At 39.4% G+C, this 24,926-nt stretch overlaps 1 protein-coding gene across 17 annotated transcripts in view; it reads left to right on the forward strand.

The window, feature by feature from the left end:
• MYT1L (myelin transcription factor 1 like) overlaps positions 1-24,926 on the forward strand; it is a 679,346-nt gene that overhangs the window by 543,252 nt on the left and 111,168 nt on the right. For all 17 annotated transcript variants that reach the window (XM_073674215.1, XM_073674210.1, XM_073674221.1 and 14 more), the window contains one exon: positions 18,862-19,830. In XM_073674215.1, coding sequence (XP_073530316.1) covers positions 18,862-19,830 — 969 coding nt within the window. The remainder of the gene's footprint in view (positions 1-18,861; positions 19,831-24,926) is intronic.

Genomic DNA, 24,926 nt, shown 5'->3' on the forward strand with positions numbered 1-24,926 from the left:
AATTATATATTATAATCCCTATGAAGCTAGTTAGTGCCACCACAAGTAACATGTATGAGCTCTGATTCATGTCCCATCTCTTATTGAATTGTGAGGAAGAAGGTGGCAGGACAGGCAACTCTATTTCTTCTCCATAGTTTGCTAATGCTATGGTGCCTTTGGAGAAGCAAACCTTAATATACTTAATACACATATGTACTCCCTCACCTGTCCATGAATTTCATTTAAAAAGGAACATTACTTTCAGCAAACTTTGCATAAATCAATACTACAGGCGAATATAAAAAAATTTGTAAAATATGTCCGAGAAATCTGCTTCCTTCCCCACTTATCAGACACTTCTCTTCCTCCTTCCTCCTAAAATTGTAATATACTCTGAAAAAACTATTCTATTTTGCTGAAATAAGACAGACTGTAGATCTCATGAGACAGAGCTCATTGTAAATCTATGGAGAGGAGATGAGCAGGGAGAGGAAACAGGTGTTAGAACCCTCCAGTTTGTTTTTTCTATCTTGTGTTTTGCGGTCACGTGACCAACTGCCTTTATTTTCCAGCTCCGCCCTTTTGGCTGTGCTGGACTTCAGTGTTTGACTGTTTCTCTAGCCAGGTGCTTCTGTGCCTTTCTCTGTCAGTTTGCTTGGTCCTCTGGGACCTCTAGTACATTTTTGTCAGTTTGTCTTTTTGTGTTCTACAACAGCTTCTCTGTTTAGGAGGTGTCCCATTTTTTGTCCCAGTCCTTAGTTCTTTTAGGGACCCCTCCCTTAATTCTATAGGTCTTCGTTCAGACTAGCCGAGGACTAAGGCGGGTCTGTTCACAAGGAACAGGCAGCCCGCTACATCGTAGGGATTCAGCTTAGTCTTACTGTAGGGACAGCTTTCCCCTATCTTTCCTTAGTACATGTTGCAGATCATAACAACAGGCAGTGGGAGACATAGAACGATTGTGTTAAACTTTCAAACAAGCCTTTATCTCACCCCAGAGCTCATTCACATCCAGACAGCTCAGCTCCGCTGTACAATTTCCTCTATGCTGTTGCAGCTTGTCTTTATGCTAAAAATAAATGAAGAGCAGGAATCCATCATTGTATGCTGTACAATGTATATGGGAGGATAATAGCAGTTAGTCTCTTCCACCCAGCTCAGAGTAGATTGCAAATTAAAGGAAACTGTTAGTAGGAACAACCCTCGTAAGCCAACTATGTGGGCATGCAGGCCATAGGAAGCTACTAAATAAAATGATCTTGATATCGGTAATCTGATGCCTTATTCCAGAGAAAAAACATTTTTATTATATGCAAATGAGCTGTTAGGATCTATGGGATGGACACTGATCTACATAACAATCTGCCTCCAGAGCTTATTATAAATAAAAGGGGCATTACCAGTGTGATATGTAATGGCGGCTCTCCTGATCTCACTGCTGAGCTGTGTGTGATTATACCTGACACATCTGCAGGTTCCTTTCATCTACAGCTTCCATCTCACAGGCAGGCAGGGTTATAATACAGCAGAGCTGTGAGAGCTGCAGCAAATGTGTTTGTAAGGAGGCAAAGCTCAGTTCTACTATTCTATGTTAGTTACATGTCTCACATTGGTAACGCCTTCTTAAAAATTACCTCTGGAGGAAGGTTCACAGGGAAATCTCTGTCCGGCCCATAGTTCTTAACAGCTCATTTACATATTAAAAAAATCGTGAATTTCTCAGGAATAAGACAATCGGATCACTGATATCAAGGAATCATTTTATTCTGTTTCCAATGAAGCCTTCTCATTATTGCATGCCCATATAGACAGTTTAGGTGGGCTGATCCTACTGACAGATACCCTTTAAAGGGAATTTGTCACCAGGTTTTTGCTGCCCCATATGGGAGCAGCATTATGTAGAGACCCTGATATCAGCAATGGCACTGTTACTGGGTTTCTTGCTGTCCGTTTGATAAAATCTTTGTTTTATCTACTGCAGAAAAAACAGTTCTCTGAATGCTGAGCCCTGTATAACTCCGCCCACATCACTGATTAGCAGCTTTCTGCCCATGTACACTGTACACAGAAAGCTGCCAATCAGTGATGGGATTGGGGTTGTACAGAGCTCATGAATATGATAATCTCCTGTTTATAAAATAGTGGTTTTATCAAAAATACAGCAAGCAGCCCAGTAAGTGACACATCGCTGGAATCAGGGTCTCTGTCTCTCCATTTTGCTGCTCTGAGATTAGAAGGCAAAAACCTGGTGACAGATTCCCTTTAAAGATTAAGCATGAAAATGGGAAAGCTGGTGAATATGCAGGATACAAGTCATATTATGGTAAGATATAGTGATATTCCTCGTATATATACAGGACAGCTTATTCCGAAAAGTTACTTGAAAGTTTGGTTACCCTTGAAGTCTCCAATTGAGCACAATATAAGAGCGATACATCATCATGAAACGCTCGCCAAACCGTCAACAGGCTGCAACACACCTCACAACCACTGGGTGGCCACACACTGATACATATAGCATTAACAACTTCCAACAGAATATATGGAAATTTTGCTTATTTTTTTAAATCAGGTCATGTTCTAAAATGGGTATGTCAAGAGAAAAGGTAAAGAAGGGCACATCTGTAGGCTCACAGTATCCATAATAAAAGTGACTTGGCTTTACCCTATGCGACTCCCATCATATACACAGTCAATACATAAATTGGACGTTTAAAAGTGCATTATACTTTAAACCTAAGTTTGTTTTCCTCCTTGTAGTCATAGTTTCAGCATAGCACAAATTCAGTGACAAGCACCCACGCGTTTCACACTGCTTCACTTACTAATATCAAGCGCATATTGCCATTTTTGTTTGCTTATTCCTCGGACGGCTCCCAGCAAGGCAACTTAGAAATGACAGGCAAGATAATGTTGTCATTCCATTGTGTTTTCAACCTCCAGTAAAAAAAAAAAGGAAACCTAACCCTAAAAAATCCCCACTTTACCCATTAGTTGGGGCTTTAATGTGCCAGTAAGCTCAGCCAGTGGGAGTCAGATAAGAGGGGCTTTTATGTAAGCAGACCTGTGAATGCTCTCTAATTCTCTGCCAGGCTCGCTGATTAAAATCAGTGCTTTAACATCCGCAGCATCAGCTCCCAGGGGCTCGCAAGGCGACATGCCTGAGCTCGGGGCAAGAATACAGAGGAAATCAAGGGGCTTATATCACAAAAGTCTGGCCAGGGAATCATAGAGGGACATGAACACTAATATAATGTCTACTGAGGTGCAGCACATTATATTCCTTATATAAGGGGGGGGGGGGGGCAGATCAAAAATAAAGACTTCCTTCCAAGCCGTTATTGGAACATCACTGAACGCCTTTAAAGGGGTGAGATAACAGATGCTGATTTACGCATTAATCTTGATAATGCAGAATGATGAATATTGCATATCAGCATTCAGCGGTGAGGTTTTTTTTTTAAGTGTGAAAATCCATAGGAGAGAGGTCATTCTAGAACTCGGAACAAATAGCTGTATGGGAGCAGTTTGAAAAGAAAAGCGGCATTGCCCTCTAGTGGCAAGATGGGAGTATGACATATCTGCAGAAACTGGGACTTCTCAGAGCCTTTAACGTAAAAGCATTTGATGTATGAATGTGGTTTTCTGTGTAATGTAGATGCAGCCAAAAACTAAGGTTGTAGAATTGTACTACACCTACTCGATGTATTCATTTATCAGTGCAAGGAAGCGTTCATATCTTGTTCAGAAGATCTGCTCTCCTATTCATGCTTTCTCATCAAAAAGAAAATCAGAACTCGACTTAAGGAGACGAGAAACAGCGAAATGTTGGAGAATATGGCTTCTCTGTCTTGTACGAAGATCTAATCCTTCTTTAGAGAAAATAAATATAGGAGACCAGAGACATAAAAGAAAGAAAGAAGAGAGAAGAAAGAGAGAAAGAAAGAAGAGAGAAAAAAGAAAGAAGAAAAGAAAACGAAAGCAGGAGGGAGAGTGAGAGAGAAAAAGAAAGAAAGAGAAAAAGGAGAGAGAAGAAAGAAAGAGAAAAAGGAGAGAGAAGAAAGAAAGAGAGAGAAAGAAAGAGAGAGAAAGAAAGGAGAGAGAGAAAGAAAAAATAGGAGGGAGAGAGAGAGAAAGTAGGAGAGAGAAGAACGAAAGAAAAAAAGAAGGAAAGAAAGAAAAAATAGGAGGGAGAGAGAGAGAAGGTAGGAGAGAGAAAAAAAAAAGGAAAGAAAGAGAAAGCAACGGGGGACAGAGAGAAAAAGAAAGAAAAAGTAGGAGGGAGAAAAAAGAAAGAGAGAGAAAGAAAGAGACTTTAGGGTTCTTCATGCGTCAGACGTTCTTTTCGTGCTGAATGTTTCTTTTGCCTCCTGTCTGTCTCACAATACAGGTTAGTCTCGAGTCTGGACATAAGTGAATTTGTTTATTTTTGTTTTGTGTAAAAGAACCTCAGAAATAGCCCCAAACCTGAATAAATGCGCACAGCGGAGGCAGAACAGGGGCGCGGACTCCCGAATCCCATAATGAATCATTATAAACATCAAGATATTGAATAGGACTAAACTGATTATTTATCATGAACTGCAGAATGACGAAGAGCGAGTCATTTATCAGTAGCTGCAGGCGAGTATAGCTGCAAAAACTGAACAATTTACATATTTTTCAACACAGACTTAGTGCTGATTTATGTGACTGTCCTCAGTGGGAAAAATGAGGAAAATCTACAGCGCCACAACATTATTGTATCCTGTCTACTGAGATGCGAAGTACAAAAAAAGCACCAGAGCCCAGGTGCAACTGCTACCACCGCACAACTGCTACCGCACCGCACCGCACCGCACACGACTGGTAAAAAATCTGAAATTAAGAGGATTTTCCAAAACTTTGTTCTTAATGGACTGTTCTCAGGAGAGAACATTAATATCATATTGGTGGGGGGCTGATCTCTAAAATCCCCACTGATCATTGACCTAAATACCATTGAGGAGTAATCAACTGCAATACCTGACACATCCAATAAAGTGTAAATCAGTGCGCCTGGTGAACAATAACCGGGGTTTGCTGCTTATGGGAGACCTTGACATCAACTGACAGATGGGAGCTCTACCGAGACCAAGTAGCTAAACTTTGGAAAGCTCTCTATTGCCAGCCAATTCTTTAGAAGATAGATAGATAGATAGATAGATAGATAGATAGATAGATAGATAGATACATTGATCAGTAGAGAAATACCTCAGCATAAATGAGTACACCGCCTTTAAAAAGTAAGATTTTGATAAATACCCCACTGAACACAAGAACAATTTCAATTTTTTTGACAAGACTGAGTTTCATAGAACATTTTTTAGCACCATAGCATGAAAGTAGGGTTAATATTATAAGTTTCATAACTAAATTTTCCGTTTTACTCAAATTAGTTGAGGCAAAAATAAATACAATCCACTTCAAAACTAGTAATTTGTATGACCTCCATTAATAAGGATAGCAACAAGTATTATAGGCATTGAATGAACAAATTGGTGAGATTCCGCAGCATTTTCTTTTTCCATTCAAAAAATACCTCTTTTAGGACCTGGATGCTAGATGGAGAGTGATGCTCAACTTGTCTCCAGAAGTATCCATAGGTGTTTGGTTGGATTCAGACCAGGAGACACTTGCCCATTGAATCACTTTCACCCTGTTCTTCAGAAATGCAACAGATGTGTGTTATGGATCATTGTCATGTTGGAAAAGTTCACGTCTACCAAGGGCATGGAGTGATGGTAGCATCTGCTCTTTCAATATAGAGCGGCACATCTGTGAATTCATGATACCATCAATGAAATGTTGCTTCCCGACACCAGCAGCTCTTATGCAGCCCCACATAGGGACACTGCCACCACCATGTCACACCGTAGGCTCCATGCATTTTTCTAAATTCATTTTTCTAAATGCATGGTGTCTAGTTGGTGGTGGCAGTGTCCTTATGGGGGCTGCATGAGCGCTGCTGGTGTCGGGGAGCTACATTTCATTGATGGTATCATGAATTCACAGATGTACTGCTCTATAATGAAAGAGAAGATGCTCCTATCACTCCGTACCCTTGGTAGACGTGCACTTTTCCAACATGACAATGGTCCAAAACACACATCTGTTGCATTTCTGAAGAAGAACAGGGGGAAAGTGTTTCAGTGACCAAGTGTCTCCTGATCTGAAGCCAATCAAACAAATGTGGGGAATTCTGAAGAGACAAGTTGTCATTAGTGTTGAGCGAGTATGTTCTGTTAACCCTTTCGGCGAGTATGCTCGGGCCGAGCACCGAGTAGTTACAGCTGCTCGGTGTTATGGTTGAATCGCTCCCGTGTGCATGATTTGCGACTGTTTGACAGTTTTAATACATGGCAGGAATGTCTATTTCTTACACATTCCTCACATGTAGTAAAACTGTCAAACAGTCGCAAATCATGCACACGGGAGCGAATCAACCATAACACCGAGCAGTTGTAACTACTCGGTGCTCATCCCGAGCATACTCGGCGAAAGGGTTAATAGAACATGCTCGCTCATCACTAGTTGTCATCACTCTCCATCCAGCATCCAGGCTCTAGAAGAGGTCATTCTTGAAATATGGAAAAAGATAGATGTTACAATATGTTGCCAACTTCATTCCATGCCTAGAAGACTTGGTGCTGTCCTTAAAATCATGGAGGTCATACAGAATACTAGATGTAGTTTTTGGTAGCTTTGTATCAACTAATTTGAGTAAAATTGAAGATTTTGTAATGAAAGTTATATTATTAAGCTTACTTTCATGTTATGGGTTAAAAAAAATGTTCTTTAAGACTCGGTCTTGTTAAAATTTTGGAAATTGTTTTAATGCTCATTGACTTATTAATTAAAATGTAACTTTTCGAAGGGGGTGGACTCTTTTATGCTGAGCACTGTAGATAGATAGGTAGGTAAATAGATAGATGATAGATAGATAGATAGATAGATAGATAGATATTATGATAGTTCCCTGTTCATTTAAGTAATTTTGATAATAAATGAGTATTTCAAGCATTGCACATCAAAAGACTGGTAGTCATATAATCAACACTTTTAAGTTAATGATGCCTACCTTATTTTCATGAGTATAATTTACTTCCAATAAACTAAATTCGTTACTGCTCACTCCTGCTAATTGGGTGCATGGAAATTCCCTTTGAGTATTAAGGGATTAATGGTGAGGTGGTGTCTGGTCAGCCCCGTAACACTGTAAGAAATAGTGGGCAGAATGTGTAGGAAATATTAATCCTTCAGTAATCACATATGAAGACAGTGAGGAAGAATGACTTAACTAATTGGTTGAATGTTATATCAGGTTATCTCCCTCACATAAGGAAGGTAAAGGTAATTAGATTTTTTTAGGATTATTTTAAAGCTCCAAACAAAAAAGGATGTATCCTTATGATGTCATATTCACATAACCGTAGTTCTGCTGCAACGCTTGTTTAAGGTTTGGATGCCTCCAATAGGTGGCACTAGAGAGACAGTATTCTTTTCTTTCTGTTGGAGAGCTAATTTGCATACTTCTTTTCCCATGATGCAATTCTTGGCCTGTAAGCCCCACCCCAGACACATTAGACTAACTTTGGCCAAATCCACCATTATTAATGGGTTTGTCCTACAGACTAAAGTGTATGGTGGGCCCCAGGCAGATGGCGTTGTCAGGATTCAGACTACCATTTGTTTCCTAACAGATAAGTCAGAGATGTTTAACAATGGCTTCCTCATAGTGAACTCTCGGCAGAGAGTGTGCTCCTGTGTATGGGAGAGACGATCATTTGTTTGGCCATCTAAGGCAGGGTTCCCCAACTCCAGTCCTCAAGGCCCACCAACAGGTCATGTTTTCAGGATTTCCTTAGTATTACACAGGTGATAATTCCATCACCTGCACAGGCAACAATCCCATCACCTGTGCAATACTAAGGAAATCCTGAAAACATGACCTGTTGGTGGGCCTTGAGGACTGGAGTTGGGGAACCCTGATCTAAGGTGTATGGGGGGCTTTAGTCTTCCTAGCTCAGCAGGCAGTTTCTGCAAGGAAGAAAAACACCCCTCAAGACCCATGAGAGAGCTATAATCACTACAAATGTGAGTTTTTAGCCTCGAATATAAACAGTGGTGGAGTGTCCATACACAGTATAGCAGATTAGTTGCAAATTCTTTAACGTAAACAATCATGAACGTGAATTTCTAAAATACTCGCAGAAATCTCTGTAACAAATCTTCTGAATGTGATCATACCATTAAATTGTTATTCTCAAGTCGTCTCTTAAGCAGCTGAGAGATATGTAGTCTCATTACAGTCTGCTTACTTCATGGTTTTTGGCAGGGTGGACTCTCCTTCTTAAGTGACAGCTCTGACGAGAAGCAGAGCTGCAGCATTAGTGGAAGTATAAAGCTCAGCACAAGTCCTGCTGTAATAGATTCAGCTATCACTAGATTGTTCTGAAGTCTATACTAATATTATATTTAAATATAGATAAAACAGAGCATTTTAACAAGCACACAGCTCAGGAAAGTGAGAGCTGTGATTAAGAGACTTGATCTGAAAGCAGGTGATGGTGGGGGCTGGTGATGTTTCAAGATTTATAGCAGAAACTTGTCAGTAGCTGAGAGGAAAGGAGGTGAACAGAAACCTGCTGTATAGAAATCCATGAGGTGAAGAGGGGTGGCTGGTATGCTAGGAGTTGACTCCTCTTCTGGAATGTAGCTACTGTGCACACATGGCCAGGGTCAGGGAAGGCACTAGTGGATGAGCTCTATGGAAACCAGTTGTACACTATGATTAATGTAAGCTCTCTTTGCAGAAAAATGACAGCAGATAGAAAAAGCAAGTCAAATGCAAACTTGTTTATTTTCATGCTAACTACTGTAATTATAGCAACTTAATAATTTGATAATACTCCTTTAATGCATCTATTCACTGATACAACCTGAGATCTTTAAAATGCAAGTATTTGAAACTTAAAATTCATCAACACATAGTGTAGGACCTGGTGGTTATGTGAGTCCGATGGTGGAGTAATAAATGTGAGCTGACTGGTTCTTTCCATTAAATTCTTTGGGAATTATGGAAACCATGTATCTTGCTTTTCTTTGTTTCTCACACAGTATAACAACTTCTCACAATTATTTTGGGTCCAAGAGGTGAAAAACCTCAATAATCAGACATTTATGATGTATCCCATGTACAATATATCTTATTATTGTTAAATAAAATGCGTGATCAGAAATTTACTTATTATTTCAATCAGGTTTTTAATAGAAAATGTATTTTTTAATTTATAATTGAGAATTTGTTTATAATTTTCATATCGCAATTAGTTATGAGCGAGTATGTTCGGTTAACCCTTTCGGCGAGTATACTCGGGCGAGTACCGAGTATCTTCAGCGTATTATTCAGCTTTAACACATGTGAGGAATGCTTGTTTCTTTCGCATTCCTTACATGTATTAAAGCTGTCAAACAGTCGCACATCATGCACACAGGAGTGATTCAAACATAACACCGAGTACGCTGAAGATACTCGGTACTCGCCCGAGCATACTCGCCGAAAGGGTTACCCGAACATACTCGCTCATCACTAATCACAATCTACTAAAAAAATAAATCTTGCAATTTTCAGACAGGTTTTATGCCAGAGACTCACTCCTCTTGATCTTTACAGAAGACTTTTCATAAGTCTCATTATCATCACAGAAAGGTTTACTTCTATATAATGTAGATAACACAGCATCCACCATTCACAATAGGGGATGTTATAGTTCACCTCCCTCCTAACTTTCATAATGACCCTCATAGTGATTAGAGCATGCTCATAAGAGGTCCAGGAGACTTAAATATGAAAATTAGGAACTGAGTCACTCCTTTTCTGCTAATGGCCATGTGCACAATAGGAAGTAGAAGTTTTAAATTAGCCTAGTAGCCAAGGTGAAAAATTGATTTTTTCTTTTTATATTTTTTTTATTTAGATAAAAATTAAAAAAAAAATAACATAAAAACTTGATTTAAACAATAATTCATTTTCTGCTGACACATTTCCTTTAATTATGGAAATATCCCATAAAGGGACCAAAGCTGGTAGGTTGTGGGGTTGTGTCAAGGTATAAATTATGGGATCTCTACTTATTTTTAGAAAATACTATTGAATCACTATGTGGAAATTTTTATTTTTTTGACATGTTTTACCAGTTTTTAAAGGGTTCTACCAAAAAATTACGATACAGAAATTCATCCAGTTTTACCGTGCACCATGAATGTGACCTTACTGTTCTGCGGTACGTCTACAGTGAAATCTCTAAATGCTCCTTGGCCGTCTGTCTATCTGGTGATGTCCTGATATGCTCAGCGGCTTTGATAAACGGCCTCTTCACTTCTGCAGTTTGGGACATTGGAAACTTTAAATTGCTTTGGGCCAGTAGAAATCTCTGCGGTGTTTCCCTCTGTGAATCTGCAGACACATTCGCTCTACAGAAACACATAAATGCTCTTTAGTAGTCATTGGAACAAGAATAACAGGCATGTAAAATGTGCAGGGTGCCATAGAAAAGCTTGGACTGTGACCATTAAATGGAAGTGGAGCTGAGGTTGTGACCAGTGTCTATAGTCCTAAAGCTGGACTTTAGAAAGCAGTTGGATGAATGATCCTACAACAGATAGCTAGCTATCCCCCCTGACTACCCCATACACATGCATGCCCAGTGTGCAAGTGTTCTGAATTGCTAAACTATTCTTAGATATCTCTGTTAAGGGAGATATCTGCTGCCCAACTAATCCACCTGTCCCCCCGCTATTCCCCGGCCTCTCCTCTCTGTCAATCCCTTCACTGGCTCTCCATTGCCCAGAGACTCCAGCTCAAAACCCTAACCATGGCATATAAAGCCATCCACAACCTGTCTCCCCCATATATCTGTGACCTAGTTTCCCGGTACTTACCTGCACGCAACCTCCGATCCTCACAAGATCTCCTGCTCTACTCCCCTCTTATCTCCTCCTCCCACACTCGTATACAAGATTTCTCCCGTGCATCCCCCCTACTCTAGAACTCTGTACCGCAACATATCAGACTCTCGCCTACCATGGAAACCTTCAAAAGGAACCTGAAGACCCATCTCTTCCAACAAGCCTACAACCTGCAGTAACCCTCGCTCCACCATACCGCTGCACGACCGGCTCTACCCTCACCTACTATATCATCACCCATCCCTTGTAGACTGTGAGCCCTCGCGGGCAGGGTCCTCGCTCCTCCTGTACCAGTCGCTGTCACGTTTTGTTAAAGATCATTGTAATTGTTTTTGTATGTACACCCCTTTTTCACATGTAAAGCGCCATGGAATAAATAGCGCTATAAAAATAAAAAATAATAATAATAAGGGCATCATAAATAGGATCAGGCATGTTGAAATCGATCTGCTCAATTATTATTTTGCCTAACATCTGCCCCATTGTCGGAACCCCATTATGAACATTAGATGGCCGCAAAATTTTGAATCTAAAGAAAATTGACACACTTGATAGGAAGTACTCATATCTATACTGTTCCTATGTGCGTCTTTACGTTGAGTGGTAGGAAATTCATTCTACCTCTTATCAACATTAGGGCTCGCTCTCACTTGTGATTAAATCAGACAAATGTAATCCGATAAAAAAATCGTATTGCATTCGGACTAATTTAATCCCATGAGTGTGTGCTCAGTGGCGGGTTTGTTTCCAGCGCCGATCGGATTGCGATCGGACTGAAAAAAAATTGCAGCATGCTGCGATTGCATGCTGCATTCGGATCGTACGCACCCATATAAACCAATGGGTGGGTGTGACACATCGCACTGCACTTGGATATCATCTGAGTGCAGTGCGATACCCGCCGACGCCAGCAACAGAGGAGATGGAGAAATTGATTTCTCCGTCCCCTCTACAGCTGTGCTGCGATCCTCTCTGTGCAAGAGGATCGGAGAATGGAGCACTGACACTCGGCTACAGTAGAGCAGGAGCCGAATGTCATTAGCATGTTGCATCCAATGCTATCCCATCTGATGCCATACGCTAGTGGGACCCCGGCCTTACTTGTACTAATCGCGTACGATAAGCCTATTTCTCAGTATTAAAGGGGTTGGTCGGGACTTTTATATTGATGGACTATCCGTAGGGTGCGGTCAGACAGCCATATAAATCGGAACGAGATTGGAACACAGTGCGTAGACTGGCCGGCAGCTCTCCCGACCTGAGCGTGACAACTGTATAGAAATATATGGAGCTGTCACGCTCGGGTCAGGAGAGCCACCGGACAGTCAGAGCATTATGTTCCGATCTCAGTTTGATTTTCATCTGTCTGGCTCATGGCCGCATTTATATGGGCTTGTGCACATGGCCACCAGCTCGTGCACATGGCCGCATTTTCGGTTCGAGTACAATCCGACAAAACATCAGATCACACTAGGACCAATGTTATTCTATGGAGCTGTGCACACGTCAGATCGCTGCATGCCTGTGCTTGATCCAATATTCGGATCACACTCACCCATTCAAGTCAAAGAATCCGTAGAAAACATTGGACTGCACTCGGATGACATCTGAGCGCAGTCCGATTTCAGCGGACTGACAGAAAGGAAAATTTTCTTTTTCCAACTTCTCCTCATCCGAGAGAATCAGATCACACTGTGATCAGAGAGTGATCAGAGTGTAATTTGTATAATTTACCCGATTCTCTTGGATGAGAGAATCTACAGCCGTCTGCACCTGCCCTTAGGATAAGTCATCAGTATCTGATCAGTGGACATTTTATGCCCAGCATCTGCCGATCAGCTGTTCCTGGTTTTGTCGGCGACCAGATGTGCTGAGTTGCAGAGCTGCACAGCACAGCTTCATCAATGGAATAGTGGCTGCAGCCAGGTATTTCACATCCACCCCCTATTTGGATCATTAGGGAAAAGATGTGTAGTACTTGGTCAAGGCCACTATCCCGTTGACAGAGCTGTGCTGTGCAGCTCCGCAACTCAGCACATCTGCTCGTCGACAACTCTAGAAACGTCTGATAGGCGGGGTGCTGAGCATCACACTTTTACAGACCAGATATTGATAACTTATCATAATCATATGCCATTAATATGGAAGTCCCGGACAACCCAAGCTATCCCGGCACACCCATGAAATTTGAAAATTGTAGTTGTTGCGAAGGTTATCACGACTTACCAGGCACTATATTGATAACTTGTTACAGAAGGTTATCCCACTTAAGATAACGTTGCACAAGCCATTGACCGATGGCAAATTACACTTTTTTGAGCCGTGATATCCCTGTGATGTGTGATCTAGGTCAAGGTAACCTTTGTTAGATCTGTATGTGATACGTGGTGCAAAGCCTACAGGCACAACTACTGTCATCAAATATCCATAGATTATCTTAGGTCATTAAAAAAGAGCTGCACTATATGGAGGCAAAGCAGCTGTCATGCATGTACACTATTTTCAGCCCTGGAAGCAGAAGGTCGGGGAGTGTCTGGCATGTCAATCATGTCTCTTTGGTTGTGATTACAGCTGATTCAGAGTGAGTTGGCGCCGCCCTAGTGGCTAGGGGAGGTACTATACATATGCCATGTAAACAATGATTGCTTGGATAGTTTTCTATGACCAGGGGCATACTAGGAAGGATTCCTAGGATGCAGATACAGTCCTGGTAGTGGATTAAAACTTCCCTTTTAGATAAATGGTCATATTTTCCATATTTGTCATTGCTTTTTGAGTCGTATATTGCTAATAATATAAAAATCTATATACTGTATATATATATTTGTCATTTCCAACATTAGCATTTCATAAATGATAGAATCAGTGAATTAGAATTTCAGATGCGTTGCTTTCATACGGACATAATCCACACACATTTATGACTAACAGATGTTCACAGACGCCCTCCCCAAAACACACCAGAAAATCACTCAGCAAGAGTGCTGGGACAGGTGCCGAAGAGATATTTTCAACTCTAGTATCACAGTTTTTTTTCTTGGAGACATAGATATTTGGCAAGAGCTTTGCAAGAGACTGTGATCATGTCTGCAAGGGAATGATGGCACGTGGAGGCCTCGGAAAGCTGCACCCGCCACACAGATGCTGCTATTAGCCTATAGGAATATGTCATCATGGAAATGTGCTGGCCAAGATCATAGACCATATGTTATCAGCAGTCCACATAGGTCCATGTTATCAGCAGTCCACATACAGTACAGACCAAAAGTTTGGACACACCTTCTCATTTAAAGATTTTTCTGTATTTTCATGACTATGAAAGTTGTACATTCACATTGAAGGCATCAAAACTATGAATTAACACATGTGGAATTATATACTTTACAAAAAAGTGTGAAACAACTGAAAATATGTCTTATATTCTAGGTTCTTCAAAGTAGCCACCTTTTGCTTTGATGACTGCTTTGCACACTCTTGGCATTCTCTTGATGAGCTTCAAGAGGTAGTCACCGGAAATGGTTTTACAACAATCTTGAAGGAGTTCCCAGAGATGTTTAGCAGTTGTTGGCCCTTTTGCCTTCACTTTGCGGTCCAGCTCACCCCAAACCATCTCGATTGGGTTCAGGTCTGGTGACTGTGGAGGCCAGGTCATCTGGCGTAGCACCCCATCACTCTCCTTCTTGGTCAAATAGCCCTTACACAGCCTGGAGGTGTGTTTGAGGTCATTGTACTGTTGAAAAATAAATGATGGTCCAACTAAACGCACTGACACATAAGCTTCTGCCAGACATAGAATAGTCCAGTCTTCATCCTGGATCACAATCATATAATTAGTAGATGGATTCCCCCACTTCAACTAGTAACAGTACACAAAAATGACCCTATATTTACAGATAGAGGTAGAATAATAGGTACGTAGAAATATAGATAGTTAGATGATAGAAACAAAGCAATATAGGTAAATGTAAAGATAGATAGATAGAGATAGATAGATAGATAAATAGATGGATAGATAGATAGATAGATAGATAGATAGATAAATAGATGGATAGATAGATAGATAGATATAATAGATAGATAGATAGATAGATAGATAGATAGATATGAGATAGATAGATAGATAGATACATAGCTATAGATAGATAGATATTAGAGAGATACTGTAGATGGATGGATAGATAGATAAGATATAAATGGATAGATTGATAGATAGACAGACATTAAGATGACAGAGAGACAGACTGAAATGATTATTTTGTAACATTTGGCTATTTTCATCCTCGGGATTACAGGTAAATAGTTGACAGTTTTCATCCATATAGACACAATAGGACAAAGTTATTGGATTTTCCTTTGTGATTCACAAAGCAATTTGTGTGAATGTGAAGCTTCCACCCAAGCAATGATATAGTCTGGTTTATTGCCATTCAACTATTATCTTTTTCCCTTTTCTCTACAATCCGTACTATACGCCGTGTGTTTCCATGAGAACCAGAATCTCTTTCCCATGAAAAAGTGTACTTGGAACGAGGGCAGCTGCAGAAACTGAACTTTGTGACAACACTTTGGTGGCAATAATGAGTCTTTACAATTTAATATAGAGGTGCGATAGCTTTACTACAGATTCCTGGGTGATAAACATTATTTCTGCAGGCTAAACAATGGCTTCATTATAGAGCAGGGTCTCGCGGAGATCTATAGATATAGAATTAGAAATGAAGTGCATTTGCCGCCCTGTATGAAAGCGATGAGCTATTGTGGGGCAGAAACATAGCTTGGCTTCACTTTAGAGTTTCTTCTTCTGTTATCCTAAATATTATATCTTAAAGAGCTACTCCATAGATGGCAAACACCAATCTATAGCTTATTGCTGAAAATCGTATTTTATTAAGCAATCACTTAAGGGTTAAAGGAATCCAACCTGGGTTGTGATATCATTATTTCATGTGTTTAGGGGGTCCTAGTTCTCATTAAAGGGAATCTGTTACCAGATTTTTTCTATCCCATCTGAGAGCAGCATTATTTAGGGGTACAGACCCTGATTCCTGCGATGTGTCACTTACTGGGCTGCTTACTGTAGTTTTTATAAAATCCCTGTTTTATCTGCTGCAGATCTAGCAATTCTCTGTATGCTGAGCTCTGTATAACCCCACCCACATCACTGATTGGCTTCTATCTGTGTACACTGTGCACAGGCAAAAAACAGCCAATCAGTGATGGGGGGTGTGGTCGGACTACAGGTTTAATAAACTGCTTAATAAAACAGTGATAATATCAAAACTAAAGCAAGCAGCCCAGTAAGTGATATATCACTGGAATCAGGGTATCTGTCCCTATATCATGTTGCTCTCAGGTCAGGTAGTATGAAAAGATTCCCTTTAAGGAGATCCAGATGTAATATGCCATTTTACCGACAATGCTCCTTGGGAAATATATGCAAATGAGGTCTCCCAGGGAAAGAAAAAAAGCTGTCTCTCATTAAAGAGTTGGACATTCACTTACAGGGTAGCTCCCTTTAGAACTTGGCACTGGAAAGGCAGTTTTCTTACATCCGGAGAACACATTTGTAAGCTCCATCTTTGCCGACGTCATGGGATGTGAGGCAGTCAGACAATCAAATTTCAGCAGGAGCTTTGAGCAAAGTGAAAAACAATTCATGACCTTGAAATCTTTGGGTAGGATCCACACCAAGTCCCGAGGTCGGCATAACATAAAGAATGTGGGTCCACTTAGTTGTTGGCTTCTAGTGAACTTTCTGGTTGCATAAGCACCGGTGGGCACTTCATTTTTTAACTCAAAACTAAGAAAACAAAGTCTTTATTTTCTCTAACAACTGTTCATTTCTCAAAATACCCTAAAAATGAATGTGATTGCCAAAAAGCTGAGCTTGTGACATCTCAATCAAGATGATCTTATGATCCGGTGATAGACGATAAGATTCAGAATGCAGGCTGTACAGTGGTAGAAAAAGTATTATACAAAGAATACGCAGTTTTCTTTTGTTTGCTTGTTTTTGTTTTTTTTTTCTTTTTTAGAAAAAGAGGCTTTTGTATCCGTGTGTGGTGTAAGGTTTCACAACTCAGGCTATTAGCCTAATGGGGATGAGCTTGCTTCATGACCAAGAGTGGCACATTTTCTAGGATACTTATAAAACTAGAGAATGACAAAAAAACGCAATGGGGTCTTATCTGGGTAAAAAGTATGATTAAAATTATGCTCATCTGTGTTCACATAACCATTGAAAAGACTTAGATTGCTGCAGATCCAAGAGGAGAAATCAGAAATAAATGGGTTCATTGCCTTCGAAGACTGATGAGAAGACAGGAATCAAAGTATTGCGGTTCATTTGTCAACGCGTTTCGAAGTATTAAAACCTGATGAAGACAAACCGCAATACTTTGATTCCTGTCTTCTCATCAGTCTTCGAAGGCAGCGAACCCATTTATTCCGTTTTCTTCCACATTTACTAGGGTTAGATAAAAGGGCCTGCTTCCTTCTAGAAAATGCCTACAGTCATCCTCTATAGGCTGCGTTTAGTATAGCAAATCAGTCCCATTCAAGTGAATAGGGCAGAGCTGCCACATTAGACCTAACTCAGGATCCTTGTATTATAAAAATCCAGCTAAATCCAAATTCCAGTGGCACTGTTGTTCATGTAATGTATGAGATACATATGCAGGCTTGGACTGGCCCACAGGCGAGCAGGTAAATCTCCCGGTGGGCCCTTGTGCAGGAATCGGCCCCCCCACATCAGCATCGTTTGGCTCAGTACACTTAATGCAACATGTACAGACAAGGGCAACATCTCATTAATTTAAAAAAGTACCCAGTTATTATACAGAAGCATATGCAAATTTGGGTCAGGTAATATTGCATGTATATATATAAATTAGCTTTACAAGACACAGCCCATAAACAACAGTGACGCCATTTAAAGATTAGAAAAATAGTCTGCTTTTTGCAGAAAGTGACTCACGTTTATCTGTTTAGTATTGCAGGTCAATTCTATTAAAGGGAATAGGTTTGAGCTGCCATACCAGACATAACCTATATACAAGAGTGGCGCTGTTTTCAGAAAAATAAAAAACAAACCATTTTTCTCTAACTATGAACATCAAAGTCTGCTACATCTGTATACCTAAATCTAACTGCTTAAAAGGCACCAACCCATAGGTGGTGTACACATGCTGTGTTTTTGTCACATTTTTTATGAGCAGTTTAGTCTAAAAACCTGAAGGGCTTTCTGATGCCAGTAACGTGAATGAGGATCCTGAAGCCTCATGCACACGATGCTTATTTTTGACATGCAGATTTAAATCTGCAGCATGTCAATTCTTTCAGCGTTTTTGCTGCGAATTTCACCCACAAAGGCTAAGTTCCCACAATGAGTTTTTGGTGAGTATTTTATGCTGTGTACTTTCGAAAAAATGCATGTAACCTATTTTACTTAATGGGTGCAGAAATAGTGCAAAAAAATCTGCAACATCAAAAACTCATCAAAAGTTCATCGTGGGAACGTAGTCTAATGAGTGGGGAAAAATCTGCAACAAAAACACCTATAAAAAGGAGGCAAAAATGTGGCAAAATCATGTGCATTTTACACTGCGTTTTTACTGCCAAGAGATGCAGAAATGGTGCAGAAATTTCCGCACCAAATACTTAACGTGTGCATATACCATTGCAATTAATTTATTATGTAACTGAATAATTCATCGAAACCTATGCAGAAATTTGTTAAGAACTTTTTATTTGCATCTGTCTCTTTACATACTGCTGTCAATTGAAAGTGAATCTTGGTATTCATCATGCTGTGTTTTACGTCATGAAGGCTTAAATCAACCAAAAATGTCACTCAGCCCTTCTAGCTATTTTTCTCTTTTCACTTTTTAGACCATCACTCAATGGATTGTCACAGCTCTCGAATAATGCACGACACCGAAAAGGATGATAATAATAATGATGAATACGATAATTACGATGAACTGGTAGCCAAGTCTTTGTTGAATCTTGGCAAAATAGCCGAGGATGCGGCATACAGAGCCAGGACGGAATCTGAAATGAACAGCAATACATCTAATAGCATGGAAGATGACAGTGACAAGAACGAGAACGTGGGACGGAAAACAGAGCTCAGTTTAGACTTGGACAGTGATGTTGTTCGGGAAACAGTGGATTCCCTCAAACTGTTGGCACAAGGACATGGCGTAGTACTTTCTGATAACCTCAATGATAGGAATTATATTGACAATTCCCATGAAGATACACGGAATATGAACTATTTGATGCTAGGCAAGCCTACAAATAATGGACATGCCGAGAAAATGGTGGAGGAGAGTGACGAGGAGGTGTGTTTGAGCAGTTTGGAATGCTTACGTAACCAATGCTTTGACCTTGCACGGAAACTTAGCGAAACTAATTCTGATAGAAGTCAACAACAATGTATGGGTATGAGAATGCCAAGGTCAGATGAAGACTATTCTGATCGAATGCCAGACAGGAATTATTCAGACATGATGAATTTAATGAGACTTGAAGAACAATTGAGCCCCAGGTCAAGAACTTTTTCTAGCTGTGCAAAAGAGGATGAGTACATTGAAAGAGATGATGATACTACCTCCATCACCTCTGACAGGTCAGAAGAAGTCTTTGATATGACAAAAGGTAATCTGACACTGCTAGAAAAAGCCATAGCTCTAGAAAGCGAGAGAGCAAAAGCAATGAGGGACAAGATGGCCATGGAAGCTGGAAGGCGAGATAGTATGAGAATTTGCGATGAACATACCATGAGACACCTCTCAGGGGAGGACAGAAGGCCAAGGTCCAATGATGGCCATGTCAAAAAGCCATGTTATACGAAAGGTAATATATGCATGCTTATTTCTACCTGTGTTGTATGTATGGTTTGACACAAGTGGAATACGGGCCCAAATTTTGTGTCCATATTATGGTGGCAAATCTTAGCCCAACGGCTCATAAAAGCACCATAGAGCCTTAAAATGCAGTTGGCTTGAATGTTTAGACATGTGATCAGGTTATGCATGCAACTGTTTCACATTTGTGTACCTAAGGTCTAACAATAATAAATGAATGTTATGCAATTGCATAAATGTTGATTAAATGGAGCTTATTGGCCCATTATCAGTCAAAATAGTGATTCTGGTTAGACAAGAACTCCAACCTGATCAGATCAATGTTGGCTGTTACAGTTGGTCAATGTTGCCCTACATGTTTGATTACTTTCAAAGTAATGGCCAATGTAGAAGGAAAAAAAGATCTTTCACTGAACAATTGTTTGTGTTGACCGTCATGAATCCAATAAAGACAACTTCTTGTATCTATCAGATGAAGATTTCACACACGGTTGACTCCTCTTCGGACAATGACATTGGTCAACTAAAATCATCAATTTATATGATTAGTATTTTACACTTTCATGAATTTTAATCTTATTTGTATGGGAAACTTTAAGCACCATGGAGTCTTTAGGACCGTACACAGAATTTCCATGACTCCATGTCATGGCACGCTTTTTGGTGGCATCATTTTTCCTAATTATTCTCCTCTCAGAAACAATTAATTGCATCTGATGCATCATAACACAATTTACTAATTCAACTGAGATAAACTTTTTTAAAGAGGATTGTTCACCGACATTTTCATGTAGAACTGGACACACTATCTAAGAGTGGCTTTAATTCCGCTCTATGACCACTATTACGTTATTTGTCTAGTTCAACATGAATAACTTGGTAAGAGGTCCTCTTAAGCCTCCTCATGAAGAACTTTGTGTATTTTGGCCCCATAGACTTGTATAGTTGTTTTTTTTTTACCTCTTTGTACAAGTCGGAGTTTAGATGGATCAGTAAGGCAGCCACGCATGTGAGCGTTGAAAAAAAAATGGACTTTTTTGCTAGACAATCAATCAGAATATTGATTGTGTCTATAATTGCTCTCAAACCTCATATTGATTCAGCAGTAACTAACAACACAGATCTTGGGTAACCTAGACTTAGACGTCAGCGCCATTCATGAAATGACAAGCTTCCTCATTTGAATACATTTTAGAATATTTTTTTTGCCAGAATTAAGATGCTAATTATGAACACATTTAATTTTGCTGGCTAATGATGGGTGATTGATGAATTAGAATAATCAGCTTTTTATTATATTTATTGCTATGAGTTGATAATGAGCTTTGATGTAGTGTGCTCTGTGGAATGAATATGCTCTTCAAGTGTCTTGCTGTGTGTGTGAGGTACACGAATTCAGTGTCTCTAAATCACTCGCAACAATATGCAATTAATTCCACTTAGATTAATTGATGATCCCATTAGCCTCTAAGAATGAGATATTTTCAGTCTGGAAGAACAAGTGATATAGTCAGCAATTTAATTATTGAGAAAGTTTATTTTTTTTCTTTTGTTGAGACCAAGAAGAAAACTCTCTTGCCAGGTCTTGATCTTGTATCAATAGATTGTACATGGATGCTGAAAACTTGACGACTCTATAGGGAAGATATATCAAAACTGGAGGAACCAATCAGATTCTACCTTTCATATTTCATGCGCCTTTTGTAAAATTAAAGCAGCAACTTTATTGGTTTTTCTTATAAAACGTATCCACTTTACCTTTGTTCTAGTTTGATACAACCCCTTTTGCTTTTAAAAAAGACCATCCGAGTCACAATTTACAGCATTTTGCGCTGTGGACTATTCTGCACAAATTGGATGTCCTACGGTAGAGAATGAAATGTTATCAAATCTCATTCACACGCCTCATTTGCAAATTGCTTCTTCAGAGAAGAAGAGGACTAGAACTCTAGTGCCACAGATTGGAATTAGCAATCCTAAGAGTCAATATCGACCCTTTAACGAGCCTTATCATATGACTAATGATAAAAGCCAAACCAGAATCTCAATTTGCAGACACGTGTTTTGGGGTATTGCCCCTCCTCAGTGAAAAGTATGAGATCTGATTTGGCTAAGTGAAAGGCTTAATATTGGGATCTAAGGGGTAATGTTTCTCCTTGTGGAGAGTGATAAGCCAGGCCTGGCATGTCAGAGTGAGGAGACTTATAGCCAGGCATGCTCCTCTGGGAAATTAAATATGCAAATAAGAAGAGGAAGGAAGAAGGAAGAGGACTAGAACCAGTGCTACCTATTGGAAGTAGCAATCCTAAAAGTCAATATCGAACCTTTAACGAGCCTTGCCATATGACTAAGGATAAAAGCCAAATCAGAATCTCACTTTGCAGACACGGTGTTTCAGGTTATTGCCCCTCGTCAGTGCAGAGTATGAGATATGATTTGGCTAAGTGAGCGGCTTAATACTGTGATCTAAGGTGTAACGTTTTTCCTTATGGAGAGTGACAACCAAGCCAGCTCCATTACCCCCTAGATTCCACTCCTCATTTGAAAGCTAGACATTTTTTATGATTCACTGCTTTGGTTTCCTAAATTTAGACAACCATAAGGAGAGATTCACACATGGCACATTTTCTTTTCCGCCTTTGGACACTACAAATCCTTTGCAAAATTGGTACTTGTTATATTGTATTGCACATATAAATTATTACTAATGTAAATCTCCCCTTAGACTGGTTTCATATGTCCAACATCTGAGGACTTACTGCAATATCCTGGCCCGAACTCAACAAACTCATAGGCATACATGAGGCAGGTCAGTTCAGGTCATTAGAACAATGGCCACTCCAAACCTCATGGTCCATACTCAGACCATTAATGTTGGATATGTAAAATCAGCCTTAGGGGAAATTGACATGTGGAGTAAACGTGCTTATTTTCTTTGCATACAAATCCAACTAAAAGACTGACTACATGTAATAACAATATAAGGGAAAAATGCTTAACTCAGATAGGGTGGTTATTTTCGGGCAAATATTGTTTCACTGCAGACAATTTTTCATTTACATACTTTCCATGTCTTACTAATTTTTGTTGCAGAATTTATTCATAGACTTTAATGATATTCTGCACTGGAATATAAATCATAAATTGTGATATGTTTTTATGCCACATCCAAATTCTCCTTAATGGTGTGTTTACATGAATCATTTTTAGTTGTTTTTTTTATCTTTTTTTACCTTCTTTTTGCCACAGTTTAGTAATCTCAGTAGAAAAGCACCAATTTTGCAAAAAGAAAATGCACCTATTTTAAGGCAATTTTTTAAATTGCCGCAAAAAAACAACAGAAAATAGCCACAAAATCACAATATGCCTTCATTCACATGACCACAAATCTAAACTGACTGTGGGCTTTGGACCTAAAGGTACGGTATCATAGATTTTAGTTTCTACATAGCGTACCGTAATGGAGTTTCGCATAAGGCAACTTTGCAAAATATGCATAGATATTGCCGCAATTATTTAAATTGTGGCAAAAGCCATCACAAAATTCTTGCTTAAATAACTAATGTAAGTATAACCTATGACATAATTTAGATAGCCGCAGATCCCGGCTTGACCATGGATGTAATGACCTGCAGTTACAGTTTCATAGACCGCAGTTTCTACATAAGGTACCATAATGGGGTTTCTTATAATGCAACTTTCAAATAGGGTTGAAAAGCACAATATATGCCTTAAATATGCATTGAACCCGAAGCCACCATTAAACACAATAAAATAAAACTTGTTTATATAGAAAATCTCATAATTTCTTACAAACTGTCAGCAATTTTCTGGCTGGAGTGTTTTAGCCCCTCAAAAAAAAAAACCTGAAGGACATTTACACAAGTACAACAGGAAATGCATTTAAGCACTGCTTGTGGTTTATGTGTTGCCTCAAACACTCAACAAAGTTTTGATGTAGGTTTTTTTGTTCATTTTAAAAAGAAGAAAAGTGCATCAATCGAACAACTATAATCTTGTCATATTTTTCCATCCTTATTACAACATCAAATTCCACTTCAGCCACGGTGCTAATGGACTGAACCAACCCCATTATAGAAAAGCAAAAAAAAGAGCCTGTATTATACCCATGAGAAACTTTGCAGATTTTTTTTATTTTTTATTTAATTCCAACTTTGTTCAGAAGAAAACAGATACTGGTCAGTCCATTGTTTTCCTTCATGGACCATTCTTAAGACTTTTAATCATTCATCGGATCAAATTGGATAATTGAAATATGATCAATCCACATCTACTATATTAGATCCCTAAATCAAATAAATGTCCCTCTACTTTCAAAGCAAAATAAAAAGATTCTATGTAAATTGTTCTTCTCACTGTTTTTTCTTTGACAGGTGAATTGAGGTGAGAGGAAAGCTTAGATAGAGATAATTAATCACTGGGGAGAGACACCTCTGCAGTGCACACAGTCATCTTAACAAGGCAGATGATGGAAAGAAGAAGAAGCATGGAAAAACTTACTTACCCTCGATTTCATCTTTACTTATTCGGTGTCTATTTACTTTGAGAATAATCCAATGCTAGTAGCCTATCCATGGGTCGGGAAAGCAATAAAGACTCAGAAATTGGTTAATTTAAAATTTTATATTTTAAGCTAAGAATCCATTAGCTGCAGGACAAGAAATCTGGACCAAAATCCATTTAGCTGTAGATTTTGAATTGAAAAAAATCCTTGGTGACAACTCAAATAGTTTATAAAGCACATATAGGATGCTGTCGAGAATCCACTGTAGACATTTTTATGTTACCCATGGGGTCTATTATGCTCAATTCACTTGCACCAATAGTCTACAACAAATAAGTGATGGCCATAATGAGGGTCTATCAGAAGTTTTCACACTGGAAAATTAATGACAGCTTTAGATTGAAGACCTCTAAGGGAGATAACATTTTTCCTATGTGCAAAGCATTATGCAGCTTGATTGTGAAGATTTAATCCTGCATGCTCCACTACTGTAAGTGCCCAATTGGCGATTTTCTACCACTAAAGTTCCCTCTATTTTCAGCAGTAAACGCTCCACCGTG

The sequence above is a fragment of the Phyllobates terribilis genome, unplaced genomic scaffold (genome assembly GCF_046119375.1).
Source record: "Phyllobates terribilis strain yellow unplaced genomic scaffold, ASM4611937v1 Scaffold_3__8_contigs__length_932513732, whole genome shotgun sequence".
NCBI lineage: Eukaryota > Metazoa > Chordata > Amphibia > Anura > Dendrobatidae > Phyllobates > Phyllobates terribilis.